This window comes from Sorex araneus, chromosome 1, assembly GCF_027595985.1.
Source record: "Sorex araneus isolate mSorAra2 chromosome 1, mSorAra2.pri, whole genome shotgun sequence".
Classification (NCBI taxonomy): domain Eukaryota; kingdom Metazoa; phylum Chordata; class Mammalia; order Eulipotyphla; family Soricidae; genus Sorex; species Sorex araneus.
In genome coordinates, this window is record NC_073302.1 from 103332761 (window position 1) to 103352391 (window position 19631).

At 52.9% G+C, this 19631-nt stretch overlaps 1 protein-coding gene across 8 annotated transcripts in view; it reads right to left on the reverse strand.

Annotated features, from left to right (window-relative positions):
* Positions 1–19631, reverse strand: part of CTNND2 (catenin delta 2) — a 902659-nt gene that overhangs the window by 328680 nt on the left and 554348 nt on the right. For all 8 annotated transcript variants that reach the window (XM_055141787.1, XM_055141773.1, XM_055141779.1 and 5 more), the window contains one exon: positions 6016–6210. In XM_055141787.1, coding sequence (XP_054997762.1) covers positions 6016–6210 — 195 coding nt within the window. The remainder of the gene's footprint in view (positions 1–6015; positions 6211–19631) is intronic.

Here is a 19631-nt window from a genome sequence, read left to right on the forward strand (position 1 = left end):
AAATCAACTATGTTCAGCTGGCATGTTAAAATTATTAATTAAATTATTAGTATATTATTTATTTATCGTAGCACTGTAGCACTGTCGTCCAGTTGTTCATCGATTTGCTCGAGCGGGCACCAGTAACGTCTCCGTTGTGAGACTTGTTACTATTTTTGGCATATTGAATATGCCATAGGTAGCTTGGTAGCTTGCCAGGCTCTGCCGTGCGGGCAGGATACTCTCCATAGCTTGCCGAGCTTTCTGAGAGGGGTGGAGCATTTGAACCTGGGTCAGCTGCATGCAAGGCAAATGCCCTACCTGCTGTCCTATTCTTATTTATTTATAAATAGATTTAATTAATACATTGATATTTTGATATTGGGATATTAAAAATTATTCAGCGATGGCTGAATGACCATTAGACTTTACCCAGTACAGCGACCTTAAGGAGATTTGTAGGCTGTGGTCTAAGAACTTTAAAATAAGTGAATGGATCAAGTGGAAATCAAAAGGACTAATTATTCCTAAGTAGCTTTTGCGGCACACATGTTTATAAGTATTTTTCATGTGTACATTTTAATTTCCTCTAACTTAAGGTGTGGGTATTGGGACCTGTGATGGATAACAGAGTCGTGCATTTCAACATTCCAAGCATATTTTCAGCCTTTAATGAGGGGACCTACTTTACCCAGACGTGAGGCAAGATTAACAATACATACTCTATTCATTTAACACTCCATATTCATGTCGACCCATGGCAAATCTTGTGACATATTAGCTCATTTAATCACCATAAGAGCCAACGTAGCAGGTACTGTTATTACTGCCATCAGCCTCAGTAATTCGGAGTGGGCAGAGCTGGGAATTAAACCCTGAACCTCGGGCCTGCGTGTTTCACTCCTGTCCGCTCGTTAGAAAACTAGGTGCACCACCTGCAAAATTCACTGTTTGAACATGCTCAAGCCTGTACGATCTCTTTTGGCTTTTGTGGAGGCAGCAAAAGTTCTCCTGTAACAGCAGACAGCCGGGACTCAGGAAAGCTGGAATGTTCCCGCAGATACGGACGCGAGAGGCGGGCTGGGATGCTGACATGGCCGTAGTGGAGCCGTGTCTATGTTCTGGGTTCCACGAGGCCCGAGGCCGCTGGCCACAGGACAGAGCAAGGGAGAGGACGGCGGGATGGAAAGGCCCCCAGGGGTCACGAGGACAGAGCTGCAGGGTGCGCAGCACTCAGGTGGGGGTCCCTGCTTTGGAGCTGGCGTGGGAACAAGGCCTGTCTGCCAGAGAGCAAAGGGGCTTTTCCAAGAATCCCCCCAGACCTGACACCAAGATCACGGAGATCCATGGTGAATGGGGGAAGGCTGATTGTGCTCCTTGGGGGCTGAACTTCAATTTGCTTTTTTTTGGGGGGCACACCCAGCGATACTCAGGGGTTACTCCTGACTCTGCACTCAGGAATCAGTCCTGGCAGTGCTCGGGGGGCCCTATGGGATGCTGGGGATCGAACAAGGGCCGGCTATGGGCAAGGCAAACACTCTACCCGCTGTACTACTGCTCCGGCCCCCAAACTTCTACTCGCTTTAAGGGGCCCCGCCAAGAACCTGGAAGGTCGCTGAGGCTCGCTAAGGGAGCTAAGGTCACGCCCTTAGTGAGCCTGGGGCTTGAGCGCTCGGGGAGGGCAGGGACTAACAGTGCTGCCCAGCTGGGGGACAGTGCAGGGCCTCACATGCGGCTGACTCCAGTTCCATGCCCACCCCTGCAGGGTCTACCAAGAGACCAAAAGACAAGACACGAAAACAAAAACCAGTGTGACTGAACTACTCCATCATCGGACTCGTCTACCTTCCTGGACCTCGGCAACATTTCTGAGAAATAAACAGCTAAATCAATACACTCAACAGCTCCCGCCCCGCCACCAACACACACTTTTTGTTTGAACTTTGGCTCATTCAAGCCCATGTTCCCCCTTGAACACGACCTAGGCTGGCTTGCTCTTTACCACTCTGAAGAAGCAACAGGCAGTTCCTCCTTTTTCTCTCCCCTCACGTCTTTCTAAATAAATGTTGTTTAATAAAAACATGTCAAGCCGTCCAGCTGGGGTTGGACAGAGGGGGCACTTGCTGGGCACAGTGGTAGATGCTGACGCGGGATGGTGCTGACACTGTCTGTCCAGAACTCAGCTGTGACTAACTGGGAACCACGGCGCTTTCATAAAATAAAATACATCCTCAAAACTCCATCTTGCTCCCCACACACAGGAGTTGCTAGGTGTTGAGGATGGAATCTGCTGATGTGTAATGTGACACCCACCGTGGGACACCGGCTGAATCTGCTGATGTGTAATGTGACGCCCACCGTGGGACACCAGCTGGTAATCCTGACTCAATTCCAGTGGACCTGAGAGGATCTAAGAGGATCTCACTCTCTGCTGCTCTGCTGCACCCAGTGCCAGCTCCACTGCACGAAGAGACTTTATTTCCCAGCCCGTGTCTCCTAGGACACGGCCAACTGGGCTCTTATCTACATGGTTTGAAGGAATGGTATTGATTGATTGGTGGGGGGTCACCTGGTGGTGCTCAGGGTTTATGTCTGGCTCTGAGCTCAGGGATCACTCTTGGTGGGCTTATGCCACCATATAGGTTACTGGGTGTCAAACCCGGGTCGGCTAGGTGCAAGGCAAATGTCCCATCCCACTGTACTGTCGCTCTGGCCCCTGAAGAAGTGATATTTGATAAACCCTAAACTGCTAATATTCCACGTTTTTTGGACTCAAAGACTTTTATTTATTGTTTGAGGGGTGGGAGCCACACGCAGCAGTGCTCAGGGATTACTTCTGGTTCTGTGCTCGAGGACCTGGGGACCAAAAGGGTCCCGGGCTTCACACTTCGGTTGGCTGCGTGCAAAGCCAGTGCCCTCATCTCTGTCTGACCCGCCCGGCCCCTCAGATGATCGGGGCTGAGAACAGCATGCTTTGCTGGAGAGAGACCGCTCCCCATCCATGCTTAGGAAATGCTAGCTGGTCTGCTATTAGTTTTTAAATATCTTCTGCATTTGCGCAAATGTTTTCCCAACTCTCTCCCTCTCCCTCTCCCTCTCTTATGCTGAGGGATTTGTTGGCTTCAGACACAGTTGGGCAGGTTTTCCTCCTGCAACCACCAAGGATAACTGAGGATCAGAAGCTGACTGGCCCGTCAGAAAAGGGCCGCCAGTCCCACTCACCCAGGATGCTCAGGCCACTGGGTGCCTCCCCTCTTCTCTCCACCCTCATGCGCCTCTCTCCTGCTCACCCTGCTCCTTTCTTTCCTCTCCCTCCCCTCCTCTCCCACCCCTCCCCCTCCTCCCTTTCCTCTCTCTCCCTCAGATCCCCTGTTCTTCTCTTCACTCCTTCCCTCCCTCGCAGGAAGTAGGGCTGTGTTTCTCCCTGTGTAGAACACTACCCTGCGATTCCCAAATGTTGGGACAGGAACACGTTACGTCCCTGCCTCCCGGCCACCCCATCCCCGGGATGCCACAGGGATCTGACTGAAGAGCACCTCCAAGGGCCTTCCAGGCCGAGTCTCCAGCTGCCAATCTGAGCCCGAGCTGGTGGCCCCTGTGAATCTCCAGTCCAGCAGCCCCAAAGAAGTGGCCCTCGTGCCCCCAAGAGTCAGGACAGCAGTTCCTAAAGTGGACGCTATCCCCTCCAGGGGTGCCGGGAGGAGGCAGGTGGCCTGAACTCACATACAATCGTGAGTGTTGGGCAGGGGTGTAGGGAAGAGGAACACTGGTGCTTTCTGTGTGCAGGTTTAAAGATTCATTTCCAGATGGGGCACTGAGTGATTTTTAATTTTTCCTGCAAAGGGTAGGTGGGTCAAGGAAGGTTGCAAACCTCTTCCTTGGCGCCCCCACTCTGGTCCCTGGAGCCTCTGAAAGGTGTTTGGTCGCCAGAGGTTGGTGGGTTCCATTCAGGGTACGTGGAAATAACAACTCAGCAAGAGAAGAAATCTCAGAACATGTCTTTGTATGATTTTTTTTCAGGGGCGGTGGTATCTGGCTCACACCTGGAGGTGCTTGGGAGTCACACCTGGTGGGCTGAGGGAACCGGGTGTGCTGCTGGGACTTGGATCGGGGCCAGTCACATGGCAAGAAAAGTGCGTTCCTCACCTCCGTACTAACCAGGGCTGAAGAGACACTACGCTGGGAAGGGGCCCGCCTTGCAAGTGGCAAACCCAGGTTCGACCCCCAGCATCCCATTGTCCCCTGAGCACAGCACGAGTGGCTCTTGAGTACAGAGCCAGGAGTAACCCCTGAGCATCACCGGGTGTGACCCCACCTTCCCCTATCCCTGCTCCCTGAGAAAAAAAAAACACCTCTGTACTATCTCTCCAGCCCCTTTGTATCAGCTTTAACCTTGACTTTTATTAGGTATAAAGTAGTGATATGGCAGAATTGTGCAGAGTTATATAATTTAAAGTCAAAGGTATGTAGAGAGTCGCATCACTGGCATTTTGGCAGACAGGAGAGGAGGCAGTTCCCAGAGGCAGGCGGCTGGCTGGGGGATGGAGGGCTTGAAGTCTAAGGGAAGAGAACGCAACTGGGGGGCAGGCAGGGGGGCCCACGGGAGATAGGGCTTGCATGCCTGGCACACGTCTAACCTGGGTTCAATCCCTGGCAACACAGATGGTCCCCCAAGCTCTGAGCACAGCCAGGTGTGAACCCCAAACAAAAAGTATCCAGGGGGAGTCACCAAGGTTGCTCCATGGCCTCTCCTAAGGAGTGCAGGGACAGAGAAGTCCTCTCATGCACGCGCCAGGAACTGCAAGGCCTAAGAGCTGCACGCAGACCAGAGTCTGGAGGCTGCAGCCAAGGGAAGGAGGGTCAGGGCCGCACCAAGACGGGTTTTATTAACACGGGTTGGAGGCCACCAGGTCAAAAGTAAAGATTTGGCGTCTGCTTCCTCAGGAGGCCGAGAAATACTGAAATGTATATGTCAACAATCAACTCTAAAAGCAACTTCCGCTGGCTCAGATTTTACAACGTGCAATCCAGGGGCACGCTAACTGCAGTCGCGAGAACTCGCCGTGTTGGACTTGGCAGTCACTGGAAGTTCTAACAGCCTCCAGTGCAGAGCTCTGGGTGCCCCACGGACCCTGTGGGATTTTCCTTGCCCCTGCCCCTGAAGGGTGAAGGGTTCCCGGCAAGAGGGGAACCCACCCTCACCGGACCAGCATCCTTGGATTTCCTCATGTCCTCGCAGTGGGATGCTGGGGAGAAGTGCTGTTCTCAACACGTTCTTAATTACACTGTCTCCCAAGGAAGCTCTCTCACTCATGATCCTGGCCTTTGCCCAGTTATTCTGCAAATGGCCCATTGGGGAGGCACTGGGCCTGCTGCATGTGGCCTGTGCTTCTATTCAATTAAAAAAAAATCATATACATTTAATGCTGGAGGGGGTCGACTGAACCATAGGCCAAGGGCTAATATCCAACTCTCAAACAGCAATTTCCTAGGATTCAACCTAATAATGTGTATGAAATAAATTCCCAGTTCGCCTTATCAAACAGGTTGCGTTTTGAGTAAAGAGGCTTTTCCTCTCCAAGCTTGCCAAATAGACTCTATCATCAGAAAACACTTACCTACATTAGACAGATGCCTTTTATGCCCAAGGTAATGACTGCTTGCTCGGTGTATCTGCATCTATTAAATGAGCTAATACTGAGTGGCGGAGGGGAACTCAGAAGCCCGCCTTCCACTGCCCTGCTTCCCCATTAAGTGCACTAAACCTGGTGCTCCTTTCGCGTACGATACACAAAGGAGATCATCTGGGGGACACATCGGTTCTGTTCCCGTCATGGATGTGCCGATGAGAAATGGGTCCTGATGTGGGAGAGGGCCAAGGACACATGTGCACACACACCCAAGCTCAGACACACACGCGTGCACACCCACAGCTTTGTGAGTTTGGAATTGGGGAGGATGACCCGTGCAAGCAGGTGTGAGTTCAATTCCTTGTGGGGGGGAGGCAGATGGCTGCGGGGGGTTCCCCAGACCCACCTGTGCTCGTGCGGTAGGTGCCGGTGTGAGCTGGCGGCAGAGGGTCCCCCTGGCTCTGGCTCAGACTCCTCATAGGGGGCTTCTGGTAGATGCGGTCTTCATAGATGGGGTCTATGTGGTGCTCCGGGGACTGCAGAGCTCGCAGCTCGGGGCCCAGGTGCCCGTGCTGGCTGCTGTAGGACGCCCGGGACCCAGCTGCAACAGACACAAGGCGACAGTCAAACACGGTCTCTTCCGCCAAGACATACTCAAGGTGCTGCTATTTCCTTCAGCACAGAAGTGTCGAAGTGGGCAGGGGAGCAGCTGAGGGACGGCCCGTGGCTGGGACATGTCAGGGACTCAGCTTATCGGCCGTCCCCAGCTGCTCCCGCTCTAACTGCATCTTCCTGTAGCCCCCGCGCACGATGCTCAGATAAACCTACGTGGACGGGGCGACGGAAATAGAATTTTTCTCAGCCTACAACCCCCACCTGGCATCCCCATGAAAGCAGCAGGGCAGACAACCAAATGGAAGAATTCCTCCTTGGCCCGGAGTCCTCGACACCTATTCTGACACCAGAAACGCTAACGTCCCAAGAGCACATCAATCTGCCGTCAGGGCAAACCCGAGAAGCCAGCCAGTCTGTTCCCCTCAGCTGCTGCTTCTGGGACCAGGCATGAACCAAACTATTCATACTCACAGCCAGCCAGCCCCCAAGAAGCGGATTTTAAAGAGAAAAAGTTCCCGTTCTATTTTCCCTCGACTCTTATCCTTGTAAATGCAAACACCAATCTTCCTTCTCGGAAGGTACAGAGGGTTGTGACTGGTTTAGTTCATCCTCCCTCGCACCAGATAACCTGTGACTCCTTCCTGTGGCATTTAGTGGCCCGTAGGGATGCCGTGCTGTGGATCAGAGATCCTCTGCACATGGGAAATAGTTTCAGAGACTGAGCAGGCGAGCTGACACAAGGAAAAGGCAAGATCTACTGAAAGCCAACATTTGTCCACGCAAACCCCCCAGAGAAAAGCGGGGAGGAGCATCAGGTGGGGGTCTGCAGGGCACCCTGATGCTGGGAAGGATGGGTGCAGGACATCAGGAAGGGGGTACTCTGATCTCTCTTTGATTTTTTTCTTTATGTTTGGGCTACACCCAAAGGTGCTAGGGACAATCTTGGCAGTGCTCAGGGGGGCCCTTAGTGCTGGAGATAAAATCCAGGGGCTCCTGTACACAAAGTGAGATTTTTACCTAACTGTGGTGCATGTGCATGTGTGCACGTGCGTGTGTATACGCGCACGCACACACACACACACACACACACACAGATACAGCTGACACCCACAGGGATTTAGCTGGTGAAAGCCTCTCACCAGCCCCAGAATCTGGCTCTGTTCCAGCTGGAATCAGCCGAAGTGTACCATGTCCTGCCCAGCAGGGGTTGGCACCTCCCCTACCTGGGGTTCCTCCGCCCCTGCATGCCTCGAAACCCAAACTCCAATGTGCAAAGACCGAGGCCCCTCCTTAGAATCATCTCAAGGATTTCCAGGGAGTAAAAGCCAGGCAGACACTTAGCAATTGTAGAATGAAAAAGTTCAGTCAGTCAATTTCCACAGGCGGCTCGAAATGTAAAAGAACAGAACACAGAGCATGCCTGAGGCTTTCACAGGAGCCTGCTGAGAATCCCAAGTCTTCAGTGCCAACCAAAGCTCCCAAGGCAATTTTTGGAAAGAAAAGAAAAAGGAGCAGAAGATCCTAAAATTCCCCCCTTTGCTGGCAATCAGGTACATTTTCACTGGGTCAGTTCTGCCGAAGGATGGATTCCCAAGCTCTGCTTTGTTTGTTGTGTGGTTCACTGCATCCAAACGCCAACATCACACCGAATATTATTATCTCACAGGAGTTTCCAGGAACATGGTTAAGCCTGCTATGCCTTGCATTCCTGCTGTCATTTCTTCTTGCCCCTTAGGGCACTGATAATAGTGCCAAGGACTTAACAAGTGTGATGATGCAAAGAAGCGGGCACTCAATGCAGGCTCTGTTCTACAGAGTTAACAGAAATTATGCACCGCTGGGTGATTTAGAGTGGTGAATTTCTCACAGAGTCATAATTCAAAGTCTCTCAAAGCACAAAATGAAGAAACCCGGGGGTGCCTTGTGTGGGGCCGGTTCCTGCCCATGTGTGAAACACTTCCTGATGACCATCATCAGCTGGGCTTTTGGACATTCCAGTCAGTACTATGAACCAGAAATGAATGACTTTGGGACTAGACCATTAGTGACTATCTGTAGACAGCCCCCCCCATCTCTGTGGACTATAGACCTCCAATGTGCTGACAATTAAGAAAAATATTTTAAAACGATTAAATATCCAGGCGATATACTTTTCATTAACGTGGTCTTGCTAAAACTTACAGAGTAATTCCCCATGGAAATGTGTACAAAATCCATCTGCATAACTAAACCTTTAGGGATAGGACTGAATGAACCAAGGCGTTTTTATTTGGGAAGACTAGGAGGGGGATAACCGGACTTGGGACCCCCGGCAGTGCTTGTCACTCCTGAAAGTGCTCAGACTGAGCAATATTGGGGTTCACCAGGTGCTCAGTGGAGGTGGGGGCCGCATGCATTGCCTAGGACAGAGCTGAGGGCATGGGGTGTATAAGGCTTGTGCGAGCAGAGCACTGACACTACATCCTGTCCCAGGACATTTTTCAAAGGCATCACTTGCCCTCCTTTGACGTGGAGCACAGCAACAGGCCCCAGAGCAGATAAGATCTGTCCCTGCACAGAGACCCAGTAGGGAGTGTCTGGGCGCATTTGACTAGCACCAGGTATCTGGTGTTGAGTCCCATCCCCCAAGAACTGTCACCTAACTGCATTCCTAACCACAGCATCTAGCCCCAGTTGGGACTGGGGCGGGGGTAAGGCAGAGTTGGGAAGGCGATAGGTCAGTCATGCTAAACTTCATGTGACTGGGCCAATCTCTTAAGACCCTCTATAAAGTATGTGTGTATTTGGCAATAAAGTGAGCAGCCATCAGCTGTCCTAGGAGTGGTTTCTCCACGCACTCGTCATCCCTCACCCCACGTGTGCCCGGACCTGGTGAGCAACGTGTCTGGGCACGCTGGGGAAAAGCTGTTCCCTGACACTTTGACCCCCCGTAACTAGGCTTCATTGGCTCACAGGCATTGGCGATAGAAAGAGGTGGGCTAGATACAGGTGAGAGACAGAGAAGGGCAGGGCAGACGAGCGGATGAGCATCAGAGAGGTGTTACAGGGCACCTGGGCCTTCTAGAATCCAGGGCTTTACCCAGCTGGGGAAGAGAGACCACGCTGGGCCCATGCTCACACAATCCACTTCATCCTGGGGGATTCTGAAAATAATTTCCACTCACCCTCTTTTGGAATTAAACTTTAAGACCTCCTGAGAGGATGCATACGTTTGTTGATCCAAGTAAGATGTACTTTGCTCAAGACTGTTCCTTCACTATTACGGTCTCTATGACACCGAGGCCTCAGCCTCGAGATGAATGGGAATCGGCTTCAGGAAGTGTTTAGATGGTAGGTTCTCATCTCTTTGTGCTCTTGAAATGTGCCTGGCAGCGTGCTGGAAAGCTACTCCCAGTTGTGCTGGAGGGGGGGGTACCACGGGCCAGGTGAGGGGGACCATGTGCTGCTGGGGATGGAATCAGCCCCCCCCACAGGTCTCTCTGTAGGCCCAGCAGGTGCATCTTCACCTGAACTTAACTACAAAAAGAGTCAGGAACTTTGCACCCAGTACCACGGATGCCTGGCCTAGGACAACAGGGGGATGATTCTGCTGGGAGCCACCTGGACAGGGGTCGACGTCAGAGAAGTCATGTGACAAAGAGCACTGGGAACAGAATACTGCCGGTGTGAGTCCCTGGAGGGGAAGATGCAAGACATCGAGGGGTGCCTGCAGGCCCCCGATTCCAGCTGTTCTATATTTTTTTAATGAATCACCATGAGCTATAGTTACAAAGCTTTCATGTTTGAGTGTCAATCATATAATGATCAGACACCCATCCCTCCACCAGTGCACATTCTCCACCACCCATGTCCCTAGTATTTTCCCCCCATCCCAACCCTCCCCCTGACTCCATGGCAGACAATTTCCCCCATACTCTCTCTCTACTTTGGGGCATCATGGTTTGCAATACAGATACTGAAAGGTTATCGTGTTTGGTCCTTTATCTACTTTCAGCACTCATCTCCCATCCCAAACGATCCCTCCAATCATCACTGACTTAGTGATCCCTTCTCTATTCCAGCTGCCTTCTCCCCCCTCTCATGAGACAGGCTTCCAACTATGGGGCAATATTCCTGGTCCTCGTCTCTACTGTCCTTGGGTGTCAGTCTCATGTTATTTTACATTCCACAAATGACAGCAGTCATTCTATGTCTGTCCCTCTCCTTCTGACTCATTTCACTTTGCATGCCCAGGGAGCACTGCCTCATTCAGTGCCCTCCTGGTACCTCGCCTGCTCCCCACTCTGCCTGTGTGATCCTCTTACATGCATGTGATCACGTATTTTCAGGGTGGGGAAGCATTCCTTCTGCTTGCAGACCCCATAGCCCTTCCAAGGACTGAAGCCCTCATGGCTGCCCCTGTGGCTCCTGGATAGCCTAGGGAGGGCACCACGGGTTTGGGGGGGTGTTGCCCTGACATCAGCATCCTTTTCAGGGTGGTCATTAGTAAAGACCCCTCTGTCTCTTTCTCCTTCACTTAACTCATTTCATTCTCCATGTCCATCTACTTATAAAAAAATTTCATGACTGTATCTCTCCTAACAGCCGCATAGTATTCCATTGTGTAGATGTGCCAAAGTTTCTTTAACCAGTTGTCATTCTTGGGTACTCGGGTTGCTTCCAGGTTCTGGCTATTGTGAACAGTGCTGCAATGAACGTACAGGTGCAGATGTCACTTCTACGGTGACACTAGCTGCCCTTAACACTGGATAGACACCCCCATGGAACCACTCACACGGCTGCCTGAAGCAGGCCTAATGTCCAGGAACTGAGAGCACCGAGGTGCCTGGACACACGTGGCCTTCGCCCTGAAAACACGTGACCACATCCATGTAAGGCAATCACGCAGGTAGAGTGGGGAGCAGACGAGGTACCAGGAGGGCACTGGGTGAGACAGTGCTCCCTGGGCATGTGGCCTCTCAGTAGAGAACTCAGGAGAAGGAGCCCCCCCCCCCATATATCTCAGACCAAGGGCCAGTGGGGTTCATTGTAGGAGATTCCTAGCACAATCTCACCACTAACGTCTTTGATGAGAAATGCCAATCACAGACACGCTGGATTCCTGCCCCAGTGCATTTTAAGAATTGAACAAATCTTCTCCAACAAAATTCGGTTTGGTCCTCAGCACCACATACGGTTTCCTGAGCCCTCAGCACCACCGGGTCTGGCCCCTAAATAACAGAAATTAAAAAATTCACAGTCCCACAGCCGCAGACAATGAGTGCGTAGGTTCCAAGGGGTAGCTGGCAGGTCTCAGGGGCTACTCCGGGCTCTGTGCGGGGATTTGCAGCCGTTTGACAGGGTGGACCCCCTCTCGCACCGTCTCCCCCGAGGCCCTATCACAAGACTGGGATAGAGCCCCAGAAGAACAAAGTTACCGTCCTGAAGATTGCTGCTCGTCTCTTTCCCACCTGAACCATCGTGGCTTTGAAGACATCGATCCTTGAATCTCTATAGCCCCAAAGAATTACCTGGGGGGACTCTGAAGGGCTGCTGCTTGGACACTATCCCCAAAAGATTCAGAACCAGTGTGGCACCCAGGGAAAGTTTCACCCACTGCCTCATGAGGCGTCTGCACAAATCACACGGAGACTCTTCCTGCCCAGGGTCAGTTAGAGAGAGGGGTGAGAGGCACGTGTCAGAGGGGTGAGAGACACGTGTCAGGGGGTGAGAGGCACGTGTCAGAGGGGTGAGAGACACGTGTCAGGGGGTGAGAGGCACGTGTCAGAGGGGTGAGAGGCACGTGTGAGAGGAAAGCAAACAACAAAGGTGCTCCAAGCCTCAGTGGACCGGGTCTTGCTTTATGCCAGTAATATGATTTACTCCGTGCTTTGCCAACTCCTGGGGGAATAAAACAGGTTTGTTCTATTTTCCAAGGAGATCCAGCCACATTATCCTATTTCCAAATTATCTGATTTATGTCTCTGATTTACGCACTACTCACTTTGCTTTGGCAAATAAAGCCACCTTTTGCACGTTTCCATTTAGGAGTGTCAACATTAGGTTCTTGAGGAGTACAGCATTGATTTGTTCTCTTCAAACTTGGCAGGCAGTTCCAAAGCCTCATTAGAAAGAAACAAATATAGGGGCTCGGGGCGGGGTGGGGGGGAGCGGCTCAGAGATGCATGGAGCTGGCCAGGCCAGCCGGCTCAACGTGTGGGAGCAGGGGGAGCGATCAGTGCTTTAATTTCTGAGAGCAGAAGCTTCCAGAAGAAGAGCGAAGTGTCCCATGTGGGGTGGAAAAAAATTCAGGGTGAAATCTAGATTTGCTTTTTGTAAAAGACGGAGTGCCATCAGTTGTCTGCCAGTTTCCTCGGGAAACCGACTCCTTGAAAGGAGAAACGCAGAGCTGGTGTGTGTCCCCAGAACGGGACAATTTTCCTCACATACCTTCGCTCTCCCGAGGGCGCCCTTCCCCGGCTGAGCACTCTGGCTGTGGGCCACGTTCCCTGCAGGCCCTCCAGCCTTGCCACACAGTGGGGCAAGGGAGCAGGGGCAGAAGCTCTGACCTGGCCCAAGGCTGGGCAATGGTTATCTGTAGACTCCGCGCTTCTACCCAAGACTGGCTCGCCTGCTCTGATCACTGAGCTTGAGGGGAGAAACAGGCAGGCACCAAGAAACACTTCGAGGAACCCGAAAGCGAGTAGAATGTGGGTTCCGTTACTGTCCAAGTGCCGAGGAAGCAGACATCACATCTCACACCCAAGGAACCGCTCGCCGGAATCGGCGGGAAGCGTGTGCGGATTTGTACTGAGGCTCCTGGGCCCTTACCTGTACCCAGGCGGACGGCAGGACAGCTGGGATGTCCCCCGCACACACTGGCCATGGCTAGGAGCCGAGGGGCCGGGGAACGCTGGTGACCATCCTAGACAGGCCCAGCGACAGGTGACAGAGCAGCAACTGTCAGTGAGGGACATGGGGATAGGGCTCCAGCCGTGGATTTCAGACTAGGAACATGTGCGCGGGACAGAGAAAGGTGGACGAGCAGGACAGGGTCAGTACACCCTGGACAAGAGCAGGACTGAGGCATGGCACATGGGACCTGGCATTAGAGACAGGAAGTGACGTCAGACACAGGATAAGGAGTGTGTGGGCATTGGGGACCCACACCCATCTACCTGGATTGTACAATAAATACAATAAATATTTACTTATTTTTCTCCGGTTTGGGGGCCACGTCCAGTGGTGCTCAAGGCTGACGTCTGGCTCTGCACTTAGGGATCATTCCTGGCAGTGCTGGAGTATGACTATAGGGGAGACTGGGAATCGAACTTGGGTTGGCTGTGTAAGAGGGCAAGCGCCCTATCCACTGTCCTGTCATTCCAGACCACAGTTTTACTTCTTTTAAAAAATAATCATACCTTGAACCACTGCAGGGGCGGGGGGAAATTGGTGAAAGTTGACACATTAACCTTCTTCACTGTGAAGTCTTGTAATCCTAGGCTAAATCACCAGTTACATTTAGGATTTAATAGACCCAAATATTTTTCACATATCAAACTCATAAACTCATTTGCAAAACATCATTAGCTAAAAAAGAAAATCACTAGTAATTTGATGTGTTATTTCATCAAAGTTAATATATACAGACACTCGACCCATATAGGCTGAGTTTCTTTTGAGACTCATTTTATTTCAGAAGGGGATTTATGAGTTCTTAAGTTTTTAATGATAAAAATCGCAATTTCAGTTGAATAGTTTTGATACAACAGGCCACCTGATGGTAGACAAATGACTCTACCACCCGTCTGTTTGGAAAGTGCCAATGCCCACCTTCTGGTTGGTTTAAGAAATCTTGGAATTCCATTCATCACACTCACTTAATTTAGCTATTATCAGGACAAAACGGAAATGCTCACACATCCTCTGACATCTTTGGAAGAGAAGCGTATGTTCCTGACACCTTCCTCACAGGGCTTCCTAGGAGGGCTGACTGCAATTGTGCTTCGGGTCACTTCTTGGCTCCAGGACTCCGTGCAGTGACAAACATCTCAAGGCATCTCAGGAAGCAGCCGGAAGGATGCCCGAGTGAGGCATCCCTTATAAATCGTGTGCTCTTTGTCCTCGTTCTAACCACTGGCATTTCTTCGCAAGCTCTAGGCAAACAGGCTCTCATTGTTCAACTGTGTTCAGAAAGAAGCCGGTGGCCATGGAGGAGGGTCATGAGCACTGTGGAGTGTCTCTGCAGACAGAGCGCGGGTGCTTCCCACTGTGCTTCCAGCCAAAGATCACAGGACAGCCCAGTGCCCCCGCTGCTCCTGGCTCCAGGAGACTCCAAGGGGATCTCTCGGGAGCAAGATGGACTCAGGTACAGTGACACGAGGACAGCGCACGGAGGGGCTTTGGCATGTCTAAAATCTGCACTGGTTTCAGCTCAGGCTGCGGGCTTCTCTTTTTTTTTTTCTTTTTGGGTCACACCCAGCGATGCTCAGGGGTTACTCCTGGCTTTGCACTCAGGAATTACTCCTGGCAGTGCTTGGGGGACCATATGGGATGCCGGGGATCGAACCCGGGTCGGCTGCATGCAAGGCAAACACCCTACCCGCTGTGCTATGGCTCCGGCCCCGGGCTTCTCTCAAGACACCACGTGCCTTGGCACTCCCGGGTAGCACTTGGGTTCTGACTCGGGCAGTTCGGGAAGGGGGCCAGGTCCAGCATTTCTCGCTGCCAGGGGTGTTGGTGCCCGGGTCATCTGGAGAAGCCTGAAGTAGCAGTTTAGCTGTGGACATACATCCCGATCTCTAGAGCCCCGGGCAGTCTGGAATCCTTCTGGGGCACACAGAACGATCGATCTGGGCCTTACTCCTTCCCGGGCCCAGCACCCCCAAGCAGCTTCCACGACGGCACGGACGAGGGCAGAGCAGAGCGGGGCTGGCCCGGCGGACGGGATCTCACATGCTGGCTGATCCCCCCAGCTGGCAGGTCAGAGCCCAGGTACCGGCTCTCTGATCTACTGGAGTTCTAGAAGGCCCGGCTCTCCAGGCACCTAGAGGCATGCCAAGGCCTTGTTGAGCACAGGGTGGCCGGCTCTGTCCACTGGGTCATGGCGTGTGCCAGGAGGCACAGCCCTGGGGCTCATGAATGCCTCAGTCTCTCAGAATAAGGTGTGTCCCCACGACCATCCCCTTGGGAGCCCTCCCCAGTGTAAGGGGTGAAAGGACTCTCAAGAAGAACCGAGCCAAGCACCCAGCATCCTCCTCAGCCTCGATTGGGCAGGAGGAGACACGGACAGGGGTGATCTCTAAGTGGACACCCTTTGTTCTTGCTTTTTTGGGTGTTGTTCTGATTTGGTGTTGTTTCTTTGGCCACACCCGTCTGTGCTCAGGGATCATTTCTGGCAGAGCGTGGAGGCGCAAATACGGTGACTGGATTCAAACGGAGGTTGGCCTCGGGCAAGGCAAGGGTCCTCCCAGCTGTATTATTCTCCAAGTCCTCGCGGTTTTGGTTTGGGGCAACATCCAGTAGTGCTCAAGGCTTACTCCTAACTGTGCTCAGAAGCTCTGACACAGTGCCACGGGTTACACGGTGCAGATGAGACGAGGGAATCAAACCTGGTGGGCACAAGCGAAGTGAGTGCCTCCCCGCATGGACCACCTCTTTGGCCCACAAAAGACATGATTTGCTTCCAGACTGTTAAGGACTATCTCTTCACGCCGAGTTTTAAGACGCTGTGTCTGGAAACGCAACCGTCAGACCCGGAAACAGGGGCTCCCACTGAAAACCCGCCTCCGCCCCAGCAGCCGAGCAGTCCTGGGGGAGACACCCGAAGCGTGGGCCCCGCTGCTGGACCATCTGCTGACCGCCCTAATTAACCGCCAGCCAAAGCCATCCTTGACCTGCCTCATGATTATGAGTCTTTTAGGCGAGATTTTTTTAAGGACCACGATCCTGTTCACGAGACACTCAAATTCTTTGTCAACGGGGTGGGCAAAATCTGCGAGGGTCGTTGTATTTGCCCCCAGTCGTCCTCTCACAAACCCAGCGGCAGCTTCAAGGGCGCAGATGGGGCTGCTGATCACTGCAGGTAACTGTGTGCCTTTCCACGGGGGGCGTTCAGAGCGCACTGCAGCTCAGCCAGGCGTCGGCTGCCAGGACCCCAAAGGCTCCCGTCTGCCTTTCTCGAGTGCGGAAGCCAAGCTCTCCACTGGGAGTGGGGTTTGCCTCCCAAACGGCGCAGGTGACATGCGTAGTGTGTTAAGACAATGATGGAGGGATAGCTCGGGAGGGGAGACGTGTGCTGCAAGTAGATGAAGGACCAGACGTGACGGCCTCTGAGTGTCTGTACTGCAACCCATAATGCCCCAAAGGAGAGAGAGAGAGTATGGGGGAAACTGTCTGCCATAGAGGCAGGGGGAGGGGCGGAAAGGGGGGACATTGTTGGTGGAGGATGTGCAGTGGTGGAGGGATCACTTTAGGACTGAAACTCAAACATGAAAGCTTGCAACTGTATCTCACAGTGATTCAATTAAAAAAAGAAAGAAATGGACAGTGTCTGGGCAAGGGAAACAGGGGTGCATCAGGAAAAGGCAGGTTTCGGCATGCCACCTCCCCCAACTGACCCAGATATGTGCAAACGTTGTGAACAAAGGTGGCTTGCCCGGCTGCGTCTTTAACGCAGACTCCGGTTGGATCAAAGACGGCAGAGACAGGCCCCTCCACCTCCTGCCCAGCTCACACTGCTGGCCTCGACGCTTCCAGACGCAGAAGACATCTGCACATTGGGCCTGATTTAGAGGGGGAGAACGGCAAGTCAAGTGCCTCCTCCATAGGACATTCGCTACATTTACATTTTATAAATTTTTTATATCCACTTTATTAGATTTTTTTATTATTTTACTCAGAGTAATATTTGGGATATAAAAAGCAAGTCTGAGAGAGAGAGGAATTATGCTATACAGTAAACAGTTCAGAGGGCTGAAGATTGTTCCTCACTTTCCTTCTGGCTCAAAGCTCGGAGTGCTCAGATGCGTGTGTGTATTTTAGAATCGCTTCGTAACATTTCTGAGAAGAATTACCTCAGGATACCAGTTACGCTGACTGAGACGCAGTTCCCGTACCAGCACCAAGGCCTGGCCAGGCTACGGTCTCGCACCCCGTATTTCATCTGCTGTCCTTCCCCAGCCAGGAACCTACGAACCATTATCTGGCACGAAATGTTAGTCATGAAAATCAGTGTTCCTCAGAATTTTCCTGACCCGGCCCTCTGTGACCTTGTTTCCTTCCGGTGGCATCCTGTCCTACTGGCTGGCTCCTGGCCTCATGCCACGGCCCCTCGTTTATGTGTTTGTCACCTGTGGCCCCTGTGGAAGCTCCTCAGTGCAGCAGCAGCCCCAGGGCCCTGGCTGAGGAACAGTGCCGTGAGTGGTGCCTTCGTGGAACTGCCATGAGTGCAGGCTGACTCCCCCAGGCTAAAAAAAAGCACCATTTGTTTGCTAATGGCCACGTCACCACTCTGGGTTTTTGTTTGCTTGTTTGGGGGCCACACCTGCTTGAGCTCTGGGGTCCTTCCCAGTGGTACTCAGGGGATCACAGTTCCGGGGATCAAACTCGGGCCTCCTGCACACACATCGCGCACTCCAGAGCCCTGAGCCGCTTTCCCTGGCCGTGGAACTGTGGGTCTACTAGCTTCCAGTCAGCTGCTTCAGGCCTGAAGCGTGTGGAGACGAGGCCTCATGCTAACGAGCGCTGTCCGCTGGTCTCTCTCCACACCAGCTGGTCTCCGCGCGGCTCTCAGGAGTGAGAGGGAAGAACCGGGAGGACATGCAGGGCCTCTAAAGTGTCCCTTTAGAGAAAGATTCTGGAAAGTTCCTGCCAGCCAAGATGGACACCTCAGGATACACAAGGGGAGATTTGCAGCCCCTCAAGTCCACTGGCGAGACCCCTGCAGAGAGGCCCCCAGACTCCTCCCCGTTTTCCCTCGCTGATGGGCCTGGGGGCCACCCGAGGGGGTAACCTGGGGCGGGCGGGCTGGCCGGGAGAGATCTCCACAGCAGGGAGAAACTCAAGAGGTTGGTCAAGTCCACGGGCTCAAAACTGCCAGCGGTTTTCTTAGGAGCTGTTGGACGCCTTGACTCGACCAGAAGCAGAGAGCACACAGTCCGAAGAGCAAGTAGAGCCCCCAGACACTGACCGCGTCCAGCTGCTCCAAGAGCGAAGGCAGCGCCTGTTCTGTATGCGAGTCTCCCTGGGCCTGGCCTGCGCCCTGCTGCCGCCTCGAAACTGCGCTGAGCCCTGAAGGGCCACAGAAGCTCTCAGCCGAGAATGGCAGAGAGGGGGCTGGAGCGACAGTACGGCAGGGAGGGTGTTTGCCTTGCACGCGGCCAACCCGGGTTTGATCCCCGGCATCCCATACGGTCCCCAGAGCACCACCAGGTGTAAATCTTGAGTGCAGACAGCACAGTGGGTGGGTGCTTGCCTTCCTTGCATGTGGCTGATCCCGGTTAGATCCCCGGCACCCCACAGGTCTCCTGAGCACTGCCAGGAGAGATCCCTGAGATCACAGACAGGAGTAAGTCCCGAGCACTGCCAGGCGTGACCCAAGACAAATGAAAGCAAAAATGGTGGGGCTCGGAGGCGAGGGAGCAGAGATCGCCACGTGAGGATTTTCCATTTGCTGAGGTAGTGTTTCAGTATCGCGCTCGGGGGGCAGCTGGCGACACTGCAGGGTCTGCCGTCACATGTCTTGGGGGGGCGGGTTTCTGCGTGTCAGTGGTGTGTGCTATTTCCACCTTGCAGACTGGTTCCGGATGGGCAGCCCAAAGTCCGAGCACACTCAGCTGAGGCACGAGGAGGAGTCCAGGGGGGGCCTCTCTGCAGGGGTCTTGCCAGTGGGCTTGAGTGGCTGCAAATCTCCCCTTGTGTATCATAATGTGTCCATCTTGGCTGGCAGGAACATTCTAGAATCTTTCTCCTGGGTGTCAGCCTCAACTCACTGGTCAGACCCAATCTAGAGATCCCCACGGGACTAGCCGTGAGAAACATCAGCATTTGCACCTTAGCTACCCCACACCAGCTGCTAAGAAGGCCACATCCGGCTCCTAACTGGGATGGAATTCCAGCCTGGTACACCCTGGCACGGTGGAAACGCCTCAAGACAAAATGCACGTCCTGCCTCCGACACACCAGACGTCCCACCTCAGTCCAGTCTACCTTAAATGTGCTCAGTCACCAATGTCAGCTGCTGGCAAACCCCGTGGTTCCCGGGTTTCCAAAAATTACTGGGGTTTCTGCCCCCATGTCAGAAAAAGAAAGTTATTCAGCAGGTGCTGGAAATCAACCGTGTTTAAGTGAACACAGAGAGCGCCCACAGCTGCACCTGAGGCTACTTCCTCCCACTGGTCTTCCCAGCGACCCCCAGGAGGTAGAGTC